This window comes from Lathyrus oleraceus, chromosome 2, assembly GCF_024323335.1.
Source record: "Lathyrus oleraceus cultivar Zhongwan6 chromosome 2, CAAS_Psat_ZW6_1.0, whole genome shotgun sequence".
NCBI classification, from domain to species: Eukaryota; Viridiplantae; Streptophyta; class Magnoliopsida; order Fabales; family Fabaceae; genus Lathyrus; species Lathyrus oleraceus.
This window is the reverse complement of record NC_066580.1, coordinates 12371672-12384309: the sequence shown is the minus strand read 5'-3', so window position 1 is coordinate 12384309 and position 12638 is coordinate 12371672. Positions and strand designations below refer to the sequence as shown.

General features: G+C 35.8%; 1 protein-coding gene across 1 annotated transcript; it reads left to right on the top strand.

Annotated features, from left to right (window-relative positions):
- The first annotated feature begins 11636 nt into the window (after positions 1–11636).
- LOC127117642 (putative lipid-transfer protein DIR1) lies at positions 11637–12434 on the top strand. The gene is made up of 2 exons (XM_051047719.1): positions 11637–12003; positions 12192–12434. The coding sequence occupies exons 1-2, from the start codon at positions 11694–11696 to the stop codon at positions 12230–12232; spliced, it is 351 nt and encodes a 116-aa protein (XP_050903676.1). The 5' UTR covers positions 11637–11693; the 3' UTR covers positions 12233–12434.
- The last annotated feature ends 204 nt before the right edge of the window (positions 12435–12638 follow it).

The following is a 12638-nucleotide window of genomic DNA, read 5'->3' as shown; positions in this document are numbered from 1 at the left end:
GATGATTTTTTATAACAATGATGATAAAAGAGGTCAAGTCTTATTATCAAAATGATTTTTTATAACAATGATGATAAAAGAGGTCAAGTCTTATTATCAAAATCTCATATTTCTACTTGTTGATGAAACACGCGTTAACATATATGTAATGACTATAGAGCTACATGACACACTAACTCTATTACTACAACAATTCCTTAGCGTGTAGCTAACTAGTCTAAGCGTCAATTCCCCGATCCCTCAGTCTAATTTTACCATCAAACTAGGTAAGAGAGTGCGGTAATCCCAAAGTCACAATCCCTGATTATCTTGTTCATAGTCAATTAGCGAATTAAACCGTTATAGTAGTTCAAATAAATAGCCATAGAGTCAATAGTCACTACTTATCAAAACTATACTAGACTTTCGCTTTTAGTAATCATATGTCTCAATAAAATACAAATAGGTTCATCATCAAATAAGACCTAACCTAAGAGAAATCTAGCTGCTAAAGTTGACATTAATCAATACCATGAGCGTAGATTCGAAGATCATGAAGAATCACTGAAGAAAAAACTCCCTAATTGCTCCAATGGCCCGCAAAAGTTTCAAAATGGCTCAAATATGTCACTTTTCTCTCTAGGAAATCAAAACCCTTTTCTCCTCCATTTTTTCCTTTTAAAGCCCTCAAAAGTGTGTCAGAAAAGTGTCATAACGCGGTCGCGTTGAGCAATGATGGTGGAAATGCTTTCGCATTATAAGGTGGTGCGGACTCAAGAATTCCAATAGCTTCTGCGTGTTTTTGCTTCTTTTTTTTCACCAATTTTCACACTAATTCTTTTTCTCCACCCTTTGTAACTTTTCCATTCTTTTTCCACACTTTTGCTTCTAACTTGCTCATTTTTATTTTTCCAATTTTTCTTGCTAAATGACGTACAATGGCAACATGTCATCTGCTAGGTTCATCTTATTTCTTGGTATTTCTTTGTATCAATATGAGTAACTAAACTCCTATAGATTAGATTTTGTTTAATGAACTTGTTTTGAACATGTCGGATCACATGTCACTACTACAAAAATCATATTTAACCTTAGATGTGAAGTTGATTTAACCTCGGTTACAGAGGTGAGATAACGAATGACATCATGAAAAGTTATCACTTTACCCCTCGATTTTAGAATAACTAGGGGATAGTTGAAATGGTCATTGATTCGATATCCAACAATATCTTTTTTTTTCTTTCAAAACTAACTCCATATATCTCTAGGTTTATTAACAAAATTGAGAGAAAAAATATATTCTTTTTTTAATACTCATCACATTATTTACACAGAATATTAATAAATTAATTTTTTTCTAAACTTTATCGTTTACACAAAATATTATATTGTTTACACAAAATATTAAAGTAAAAATGTTGAATCTGATTCATCGTCGTCATTGTTGGTGAATAACAAATATTGGATATCTTGGGAAAGAACAAATGTCGGGGATCCTCGTTTCATTGATCTTGAAGAAGATCAAATGTCTATTATAAAACAAAAAAAGGTTAGATAAATAAAATAAATATTAAGTTATATGATTATTTAAGAATACAAACCTTGAACTCAAATAATTTTCTACTCTTGCAATCCATCATAGATAAATTTTCCCAAATAAAATAAACGTTTTTTTTTAAAGTTTTAAAATTTGCATGTCAAATGTTACATTAACAATTTTTCCAAATGCTTTTATAATGTCTTTTAGGTTTTATGCGGATCATTAATGGCAGTGTCTTGAACGTTGATACTCATTAAATGGATGACACATATCTGTTTAAGAACAACGAAGAAACTCAAGCGCCACATACCTCTCGATTTCTTCAAAAAACTGAGGGGAAACAACTTTTTTTTAAATCACATTGTTTACATAGAATATTAAAATAGATTGTTTAACCAAATTCAGATTTTGACAATGGATTCTTAGAGAACAATAAAAAAAATTTAAATTTTTGATAAGTTATTTGTTCCTACCAAGAGAATTTTTTTTTCTGCACTTGCAATCCATCATAGAGAGATTTCATTATCTTAAACAAATCTTTTAATGACAATTGCTTTCACATGAAAGAGAACAAGATACACGTGCTTGCAATTTATAACATGATTAGGAATAAAATTCTCAATATTGTCAACCGAGGAAAACAATAAATTAAGGAATGATGTCTTCCTTTGATTGACAAATATGAAGGTTATTCCAAAAATACAACAACAATATCAATACCATTATGCTGGGATGGACTGCAAGAGCAGAAAAAATATTTTGTTCAATATAGAAGAATATTAAAGATTTTTTTTGTCTTACAATTCATCCCAAAGTATGATGCGTATAAATTTGAAGCGACTATATATAAGTTATATTTAGGATAAAATATGATTAATGAATGCTTTTATAGTAAAATCTGAAAAACTAATCTCTCTGTTATTAAATATAACCGAAAGAATATATCATTAATTTAAAAATAAAAAGTAAAATAAAAAGAAAGACACCACTTTTAAAGAAATAAAAACGTAAAGTATTGTTGTTGTTCTGGGATTCAAAGCATGTCTTGCATTATTTTTTCCCTCCGTTATATTAAGAATTCGAGGGAATATGTGATATTTATTTTTTTTAAAATAAAACATGGTGCGCCTTGCCATTATACCTCGATTTTTTGTTGGATGAGATAACAAATTTATCATAAAATATATTATTTGTAGTAGTGTGTTTAATTTGATGTTATATGGGCAATTAAAGTGATATTTTTATTTAATTGCCTTTATTCGTAATGTTTATTATTTGTGAACACATTGATAATATAATTTTAGACGAAAAGAGAATACTAACTCTAAGCGTATGAGTCTGAATTAGGGTAATTAATTTACTTCCATCGGTTGAATTAGAATAAGATACCACTAACAGTGGCATTTGAATTAACTTCACTTACATCAATCGAATAGGAATATGAAACCTCTAATATAATTTAAAATTTAAAATGTGGATTTTTTACTAATATAACCCAAGTTTTTAAATTATTTCCCAAAATAACCCAAGTTTCAAAAAATTTCCCAATCTACCCCACCTTTAATAGGGAGGCGCCAATTGGATTGGCGCCCCCTCTTAAAAATTACAAGGAGGCGCCAATTGGATTGGCTAGGGCACCTGCCCTAGCCAATCCAATTGGCGCCTGTGTGTATTTTTTAAGAGGGGGCGCCAATCCAATTGGCGACTCCCTTAAAAAAGCCTCAAATGAAAAAACTTCCAACATAAAAGTTGTAGATCTTTTCAAAACAATGAATTTGGATATAAATTTTGCAACATTTGGATTTTTTTTGAGAAAGTTATGGGCAGTTGAAGTTGGACTTCTGAGTTTTTCAACTGTTGTCTGACCTATAATGTTTTGTATTATTGCATGTGTTTCTTTTACGAATATGAATTTTTGTCCAACATAACATTTGAAGTAGACATCTTAAATTTTGCAATGCACTTGGTCCCACCTCAAAATAATTAAAAATGAGTGAGTTAGGTATCTGCGAACTTGACCCAAAATTAGGGTTTCTGTTAGAATGACCTATAATGTTCTGAAATTAATGATGAGCTTCCAAGTTTCAAATGGATTTTTGATGAACATGAAAGTTGTTCATATGGCGACTGTTGTTAAAACTTGAATGGAGGCGCCAATTGGATTGGCTAGGGCAGGTGCCCTAGCTTAGGGTAGGTGCCCTAGCCAATCAAATTGGCGCCTATGTGTATGTTTTAAAAGGAGGCGCCAACTCAATTGCCGAGTCCATCATAAAATGCCTTTTTTGTATTATAAATAGATGCGTTGTGTGACCTATTATTCCACAACTCAAATAATCATTTGGCTATCATGTTTGGTGTTCGTCGCCGATACGGTAAGGTGATTTATGCGAGAGACAAACCTCAATTGGTGATGCTGTTTTGGAACATCACCACGTTAGATCAACTGAAGAGGGAGCTGGTTCGATGGTTAGACGGGAAGATACCAGAAGGGGAAAAAATCAGAAGTATTGAGAGACTTGACAGTATCTTTGGTTGGGTGCGAATGAGGACTGATAAGGATGCTAGGGAAATGATGTTCGGTCGAGACGACATTAATTTGATTGTTGTAATCAGTTAGAATTATTTATGTTTTCAGATATTTTGTACTGATGTTGGTTATGAAACTCGTTGTAACAAGAACTTAATGATATATAATGATTGATTGTTACAGAAATACAATGTTACAAAAAGCATAAGATGTAGATACAATGTTACAAATAGCTTAAGATCTAGATATCATATTACAATAAGCTTAAGATCTAGATGATGCTCCTAGATTGGGACAGTTGTTTTTGTTGTGTCCTGGTTGACGACAGATACTACATAATCTTATCATTTTATCTGTGGAATCCATCTCTGTTCTTATACGTGTGCTGTTTGGCCTTCCTTTCTTCTTTCTACGCATCTCTTCATTGTGCCAAACAATATCTCCTTCATATGGAGGCCAGTAATCCTCCATTGGTAGTACTGAAAAGCCTCGACTATATACATTCATGATGGTGTTGGCCTTGTACACATCAGATAAATAGGTGTTAGCGTCTTGACGAGTATAAGCGCATGCTGCAATGACATGGGAGCAAGGTATGCGGAAGGCCTGAAATTTTCCACAATCGCACCAACTTGTGTTTAGTCTAACAGCGTAGGCTAAATTTGGTCTCCCCTCGCTGTTGCCCATTGTTTCCTGGACGCTGAAATTTTGTCTATGACGGTCAAACACGGTTACAGCGTGTGTCGTAGCTTTGATGCTCTCCTCTTTCATGACCTTCATGCAACATTCACTGAATACTTGTCCAGACATTAACACTGCACTCCATCTTTCGCCTCTGGTTGCGAACATAGAAGCCAACCTATAATAGGTTGATCTTACCAAGGCGGTTATCGGCAGGTTTCGAATTCCTTTGAAAACCCCGTTCATGCATTCCACAATGTTTGTTGTCATGTGGCCCCATCGACAACCACCGTCAAATGCTCTTGTCCACTGCTCTACTGGGATGTTATTTATCCATCTCCCCGCATCTTCATTAGACAGTCGAATCTCATCACGATAATATTGAAAAGACGGTTGAGTTAAAGCATACCCAGCATTCACCACCTTCTTGCGAAGATTCTTATCTTTTATAGCACGCATGAAGTTTTGTGCTATGTGTCTGATACAGTAGACATGTGTAGAAGGAGGATCATGCCATCCGTTTTCATGGTTGTTGTAGGCACTTTCGATGGCAGCATGTCTATCAGAAATCAGACATAGATTGGCTTGTGGTGCGACATGCGTTCTGAGATGTCGAAGAAAGAAACCCCATCCAGCAGCTGTTTCACCTTCAACAAGAGCAAAGGCAACGGGAAATACATTGTTGTTACCGTCTTGTGCAACTGCCATGAGCAACGTACCCTTGTATTTTCCGTATAACCAAGTGCCATCAATTTGCAGGAGAGGTTTGCAGAATGCGAAACCTTTGATGCAAGGGTCAAATGCCCAAAAGAGACGGTGGAATATTCTATTACCTATAGCACAGGTTCCGTCTGGCATCATTGCTGGCACTGTCTCCAGAATTGCCACGGTTCCTGGGACATAAGTTTTTAGTGCCCATAAAAATCGTGGTAATTCTTTGAATGAGTCCTCCCAGTTGCCGAAAACCTGCTCAACAGCCTTTGTCCTCGCAATCCATGCTTTCTTGTAAGATGGAGTATAATTATATGTTGTTCGGATATGTGATATAATTATACTCACCTTCACTGATGGGTCTTTGTTTACCAATGGCAGAATGTCTCGACAAATCAATGCTGTGCTCAGTTGACGGTGATCTTGTGCAACGGTTGTTGCGACGCAACTGTGTGGTGGGTCTATTGAAGCGATCTCCCAAGAGTCATTTCTCTTCTTGTAAGATGCAGCCAAACGAAACTTACATAGCATGTTACAACATTCAATAACATACCTTCTTGAATCAGTGCGTTTAACCGTAAAGTCAACAAAGTTGTTCATGTGATATTTTTTGATTGCCAAGACACATTCCTCTTTGGTACGAAACATGTCTCCCACCTTTAATTCTCCTACTGGTCTCGGATACGGATTGTAGAAGACACTGTCGGACATTTCATCATCGTGAAGATCCATATTTGTCATATGTTGAGGAGGAATATAGACATGAGTAGGAGGTATTGGTGGTGGTTGAGCCTCATCTTCATCGTCGTTATTCAGGATGTGATCAACCTGTATCTCAGTCTCCTCTTCTTCTTCATCAACAACGTCGACCTCTACTTCTGCTTCTGGGTTGAGTTCATCTGAGCATTGTGCATCATCTGCATCATCTCCACCAGCTGGATCCTGATATGTTACTTGAGACTGTTGAGACGGTATACATGGTTGTAGAGTAATGTACAACTCGATAGAATCCATGCCTGAATGTTCATGACTAAGAAACATGCTTTGCACATCTTCATCGTCTCGTATCTTTAGGGGGAAAAACTTGCATTGACCATTCTCAAAAAATATAGGATTCTGATATGTCATCCTTGACACAATACCTCCCTGTATAAAGGATTGTATTCTTTTTTTGAAATGCAAAAAGGTTGCATTTCTCTTCATCGAAACTCTAATGGTATCAGTGTTTCTAAAACAAAAACCATGAAGCTCAGACTCAAAAGTTTCACCGTTGCAGTGAACGTTGATACTGTATAATGATGAAGATGACATTTTGGAGATGAAAAGTATTTTGCAAGTGCAGATGAAAGTGAGTGAAGATGAAAAGTATTTTGGAGATGAAAAGTATTTTGCAAGTGCAGATGAATGTGATAGTAAGACACTTAAATAGATGGTATTAATGTCTCACATTGAAGCTAGTCTGAGATACCGTGTCAAGCATGCAAGTAATTTCAGAGATGATGTGTCTGTCATGTAAGACAGTGTGACTTGATGTGTCAAGCATGCTAGCTAGTTCAGAGATGAGGTGTCTGTCATGCAAGACAGTGTGAGTTGATGTGTCAAGCATGCTAGGTAGTCAAGAGTTGATGTGTCTGTCAAGCAAGCTATCAAGTAGGTAGTCATCAGCATACAGGAGACAAGACAGACACGTGTCGGACACCTAAGACGGTCAGAGATGATGTGTCAATCCTGCAAGACAGTGTGAGTTGATGTGTCAGCCAGGCAAGCTATCAAGAAGGTAGTCATCAGCATACAGGAGACAAGACAGACACGTGTCGGACACCTAAGATGGTCAGAGATGATGTGTCAATCATGCAAGCCATCCATAAGTGAATTGTTCAGCATGCAGGAGACAGCAATGCCACGTGTTGAGCATGCAAAGGGTGGCGCCAATTGGATTGGCGCCTACCTTTAGGACTTGCACATGGTCGCCAATTTGAATGGCGCCCCCCTTAGTCAGTCCTTGAAACCAAGCATTCAGAACTAGGCTTGCATGCATGTGCCCTAGGGTGTCGCCAATTTGAATGGCGCCCCCTCCTAAATAATGTACATGGTCGCCAAATGAGGTGGAGACACCATGCAAACACAATTTTTCATGCACTCTTCCATTTGCCTATAAATTGATTCACTCCTTCACCAATTCTTTCACACCAACATTCTCACTACTTCATCTACATTTCTCACTACTTCATCTACATTACTTCTGTTACAATTTCATCTTCTACAAAATCTTCCATTTTCATCTACACTAACTCCCCAACAATATGTCTTTACTCACAATGGGCGAAGCACACAGAGGAACAGTTGCAAACATCGCAACATACGTAAGTTTTTTCTTATACTTCTTTTTTATGTTTCATCTCCACCAACCCCATTTTATTTTGAAATACCGACTTAGTCATGTGTTTCATTATTTCTATTATAGGATGTCTCAAGGTTTCGCACTAGAGTCCACGAATTTGTCCACATGGACCCGATGATTCAACCTTATGTTGAACTCGCCGGTTTTGGTCACCTTAGCAAAATTATGTCTTGGTCTATAGATAACAAATTCATTCTAGCCTTATGCGAAAGATGGAGGCCAGAGACACACACATTTTGGTTTCCAACCGGTGAGTGTACCGTGACGTTAGAAGACGTCTACATGCTTTTAGGACTACGAATAGAAGGCAAAGCCGTTAATGGTAAGACCAACTTTCCTAATTCAATTTGCATGGAGCTTTTAAACGTTGATTTGTTAGATGATAATGCTAGGGGACAAGGTATACTACTATCTCGCCTAAAGTCATATTATAATAGTTTTTATTTAGATGAGCATTCTACCGAAGAGGCTCGAATCATCAAAACTAGGTGTTACATTATGTTGTTACTAGGATCCTTTTTATTTCCCGAAGGTAGTGGTTCTAGCATGCATATTATGTACTTACCTTTACTTAGACATATAGATAGAATAGGTAGTTATAGTTGGGGATCCGCATGTCTAGCCTATCTCTATAGTTCTTTGTGCAAAAACTGCCACAAAGATACTTCTACATTTTCTGGATGTGCTGTTTTGCTACAAGCATGGGGATGGTCAAGACTACCGTCTCTAGCACCGGTCAATAGCAACCCCTTCACTTTTCCATATGCAAAAAAGTAAGTTGTTTAAATTGCTATGTCTTTACTTCCTTCCTTACAGTTTATTACCCATAACTAATTTTTTTAAACTTTTTGGTGTAGATGGTCGGCACGCGGTATGAATTACAGCAGATGTCCGAGACACTGTATTACTCAATATCGCAACCTGTTGGATCACCTTCGACCGACAGACGTAAGCAAAATAATTACATTATTTATTCATATTATGTATACTTTTTCTACATTCATTTAAATCCTATTGTCTTTAACATTTCAGTTCATTTGGCGTCCATACCTTAATATGGAACATGAGCATCAGATCAACCCTGAAGACGCAGCCGTATGGACAACATGCGCACCGATAATACGGTTCACAACAGTGGAGCTGCACAACACCGATCGTGTGAAGCTGCAGTTTGGTATGGTCCAGAATATCCCAGATCCCCCAGCTAGCCTAGGAGAATGGCATATGCGCAAAGTGAACGACCAATGGAACTTCAACCCTTGGCAAACCTTCGCAAGATCAGAGTGTCGCAAGTGGAAGCACCGTCATGACCATGTCTTAACTGACGCAGTCATGCCAAATGAGGTAAAACCAAGTCGTACTTATATGGCTTGGTATAGATCAGTTGGATTTCAATTCATCGCCGATGATATGTACCTCTACGACCCACGCCAGACAACTTACACACAAGAAGGCTCAACATCTAACCCCCAGCAACAATCTCAGCCCGGTTACTCACAACCACCTATCCAACAAACTTTCCGTTCCACAAACACACAAACATACAACCAAAACATGCCATTCACCCAACCCCAAAACCAAGAACATCCCCCATACCACCACCAACAAATGGACCATCAACCTTCGACCCAACATCGCTTCGCACCCACACCATCACCCTACCAAAGTCGCCTTACCCAAAACACTAACCGCCCCATCACCTACCGTAGCCAAGAACCCCAAACATCACAATACCAAAACATCCCACAACCATATCTCTTCCAAACACCCCAACAACCTTTCCAACCTTTCCTAGACCCATCATTGTCACCCATGTCCCCCTTCAACCGTCCTGGTCGCCCATCCATGAGTCAACCACACCCCAACTTCTCTGGCATGGGTCATGAGCTCAGCTACGCCGCTACACCATCATTGAATACTGAAGACTATGCTGAGTTGGCTGAATACCTCAACGGATCTTCTCCTGTAGGAGGTAATGACGCTCCTGGACCATCAGATGAACAAACACCGGTGCAGAATCGTCAACGTGGGTTAGGGCCAAGGGTTAGGGTAGCTAGGGGATGTGGGACCGGAGGTCGGTTAGGTGATCCCGGTCATCACCATTAGGATTCATTGTGTAAAATCCAAATTTTATTAATATCAATTCGTATTATGTCAAATTTATCTTTGTGTATTCTCCAAACATTAAGTTTCTTTCATAATTCTAAAATAAACACATTTCATAAAACAAAAATTTATAGGTCAAAAACCCTAATTCAAGGACTTGTTATTGTTATGTTGAAGGGCTTGAAGTTGGTCCCTTTTGGCAAAGTTCACATACACTTGTTTTGACAGAAACCCTAATTTTGGGTCAAGTTCGCAGATACCTAACTCACTCATTTTTAATTATTTTGAGGTGGGACCAAGTGCATTGGAAAATTTAAGATGTCTACTTCAAATGTTATGTTGGACAAAAATTCATATTCCTAAAAGAAACACATGCAATAATACAAAACATTATGACTCAGATAACAGTTATAATGTCAAAGAGTCCAAATTCAGGTGCCCATACCTTTCTCATAAAAGCTGCAAATGATGCAAACCTTTAGTCCAAATTCATTATCTTGAAAAGATATACAACTTTTATGTTGAAGGTTTTGTCATTTGAGGCTTTTATCATTCATACTAAAGGGCTTGAAGTTGGTCCCTTTTGGCAAAGTTCACATACACTTGTTTTGACAAAAACCCTAATTTTGGGTCAAGTTCGCAGATACCTAACTCACTCATTTTTAATTATTTTGAGGTGGGACCAAGTGCATTGGAAAATTTAATATGTCTACTTCAAATGTTATGTTGGACAAAAATTCATATTCGTAAAAGAAACACATGCAATAATACAAAACATTATAGGTCAGACAACAGTTGAAAAACTCAGAAGTCCAACTTCAACTGCCCATAACTTTCTCAAAAAAAATCCAAATGTTGCAAAATTTATATCCAAATTCATTGTTTTGAAAAGATCTACAACTTTCATGTTGGAAGTTTTTTCATTTGAGGCTTTTTTAAGGGAGTCGCCAATTGGATTGGCGCCCCCTCTTAAAAAATACACACAGGCGCCAATTGGATTGGCTAGGGCAGGTGCCCTAGCCAATCCAATTGGCGCCTCCTTGTAATTTTTAAGAGGGGGCGCCAATCCAATTGGCGCCTCCCTATTAAAGGTGGGGTAGATTGGGAAATTTTTTGAAACTTGGGTTATTTTGGGAAATAATTTAAAAACTTGGGTTATATTAGTAAAAAATCCTTAAAATGTTTAACGTATATTTTATAATATATTTTTAAAATACATACGTTAATTTTTTTTTCCATTTAATTTTATCATAAAAATGTGACAAGTAGCTAGAAAAATAATATTAAATTATGACGTACACACATGATTGTCGAATATTGGATAAATTATACTTTAATATTAATTTATATTAAAACTTGGATTTATCTGAAGTTATAAATTATATTTATTCTGGTCAAAACATAAATTATGTTTTATAATTATTTTTAAAATACATAAATTAAATTTGTTTGTTTCTTACTCATTTAATGTGATGATGAAACTAGAAAAAAGATAAAAAATATGACTTAGGTACTAAGATTGTCAAATATTGAATAAAAACATTATAATATTAATTTATATTAAAACATGAACTTTCCTAAAGTTATAAACTGTATTTATTGTGGTCAAAAAATAAATTACAACTTATTTTATAAAAAGTTATAAACACTTTTCAGGTCATCATCATTCTATATAAATAGTTCTGTAGTGATGCATTTGATATAAGCTAACAATCTTTCCCCTTAATCAAATCAAGAGTGAGGTTTCTATGATCATGACAACTAGATACTTAGGCTTTGCAGCATTAGTTCTTACTGCATGCATGTTAGGAATTTCTGTTGAATTTGAATGTGGTGGTGATTTGGCTGGCATTCAAACTCAATGTGAAAGTTTTGTTAAGAAGGATGGGCCAAAGATTCCACCATCGAAACCATGTTGTGAAGCATTGAAAGGTGCTGATATCACATGTTACTGCAAATATTTGACTCCTCCTATTGAGAAACTGCTCAGCATAGAAAAAGTATTGTTTGTTGCTAAAACTTGTCAATGCCAAAATATTCCTACGGACAAGTGTGGAAGTAAGTTTGATTTTTATTATTATTCTTTATGCATTAAAAAATTGTATATCTATATTTTTCAATTTAATTTATAATTTATTTTTTAGTTTAAGTTATGATTTACTTTTCAATTTAATTTATAATTTTTCCTAATAAAATAATTTATATGGACAATACTAATATTATGAATTATAAATGTGACTTTTCAGGTTATGTTATTCCTCATCCTCCTCTTCTATTAAAGGTTTGATGACAATGTTGGATGCATGCAACTTTTATTAGCTGATATCTATAATAAAATAAAATAAAACAGGATATGAGTCTTTTTAATTATTTGTTTATCCTTTTTCTATGATTTGTATCTTCATGAATTCAATGACATGATCAAATTGTTGTAATTTAAAAGTTGCAATGTTTTATATAGTGAAAGCATTAGTCTTTTCCCCCCTGTAGTTTCATAATTTTCTGTACTTTTTGGTATAAGTTAAAAATATATTAAAGAAATAAAAGCAAAATTCAAAGGGAAATGGATTCGGTTTAAGAAAAAAAAAGGAAAGAAAACGACAAAAAAAGTACATTTGTTTTAATACCTAAATAATATATATATATATATATATAAAGAAAAATAATTACAAAAAGGAGAGGGGGACAATACT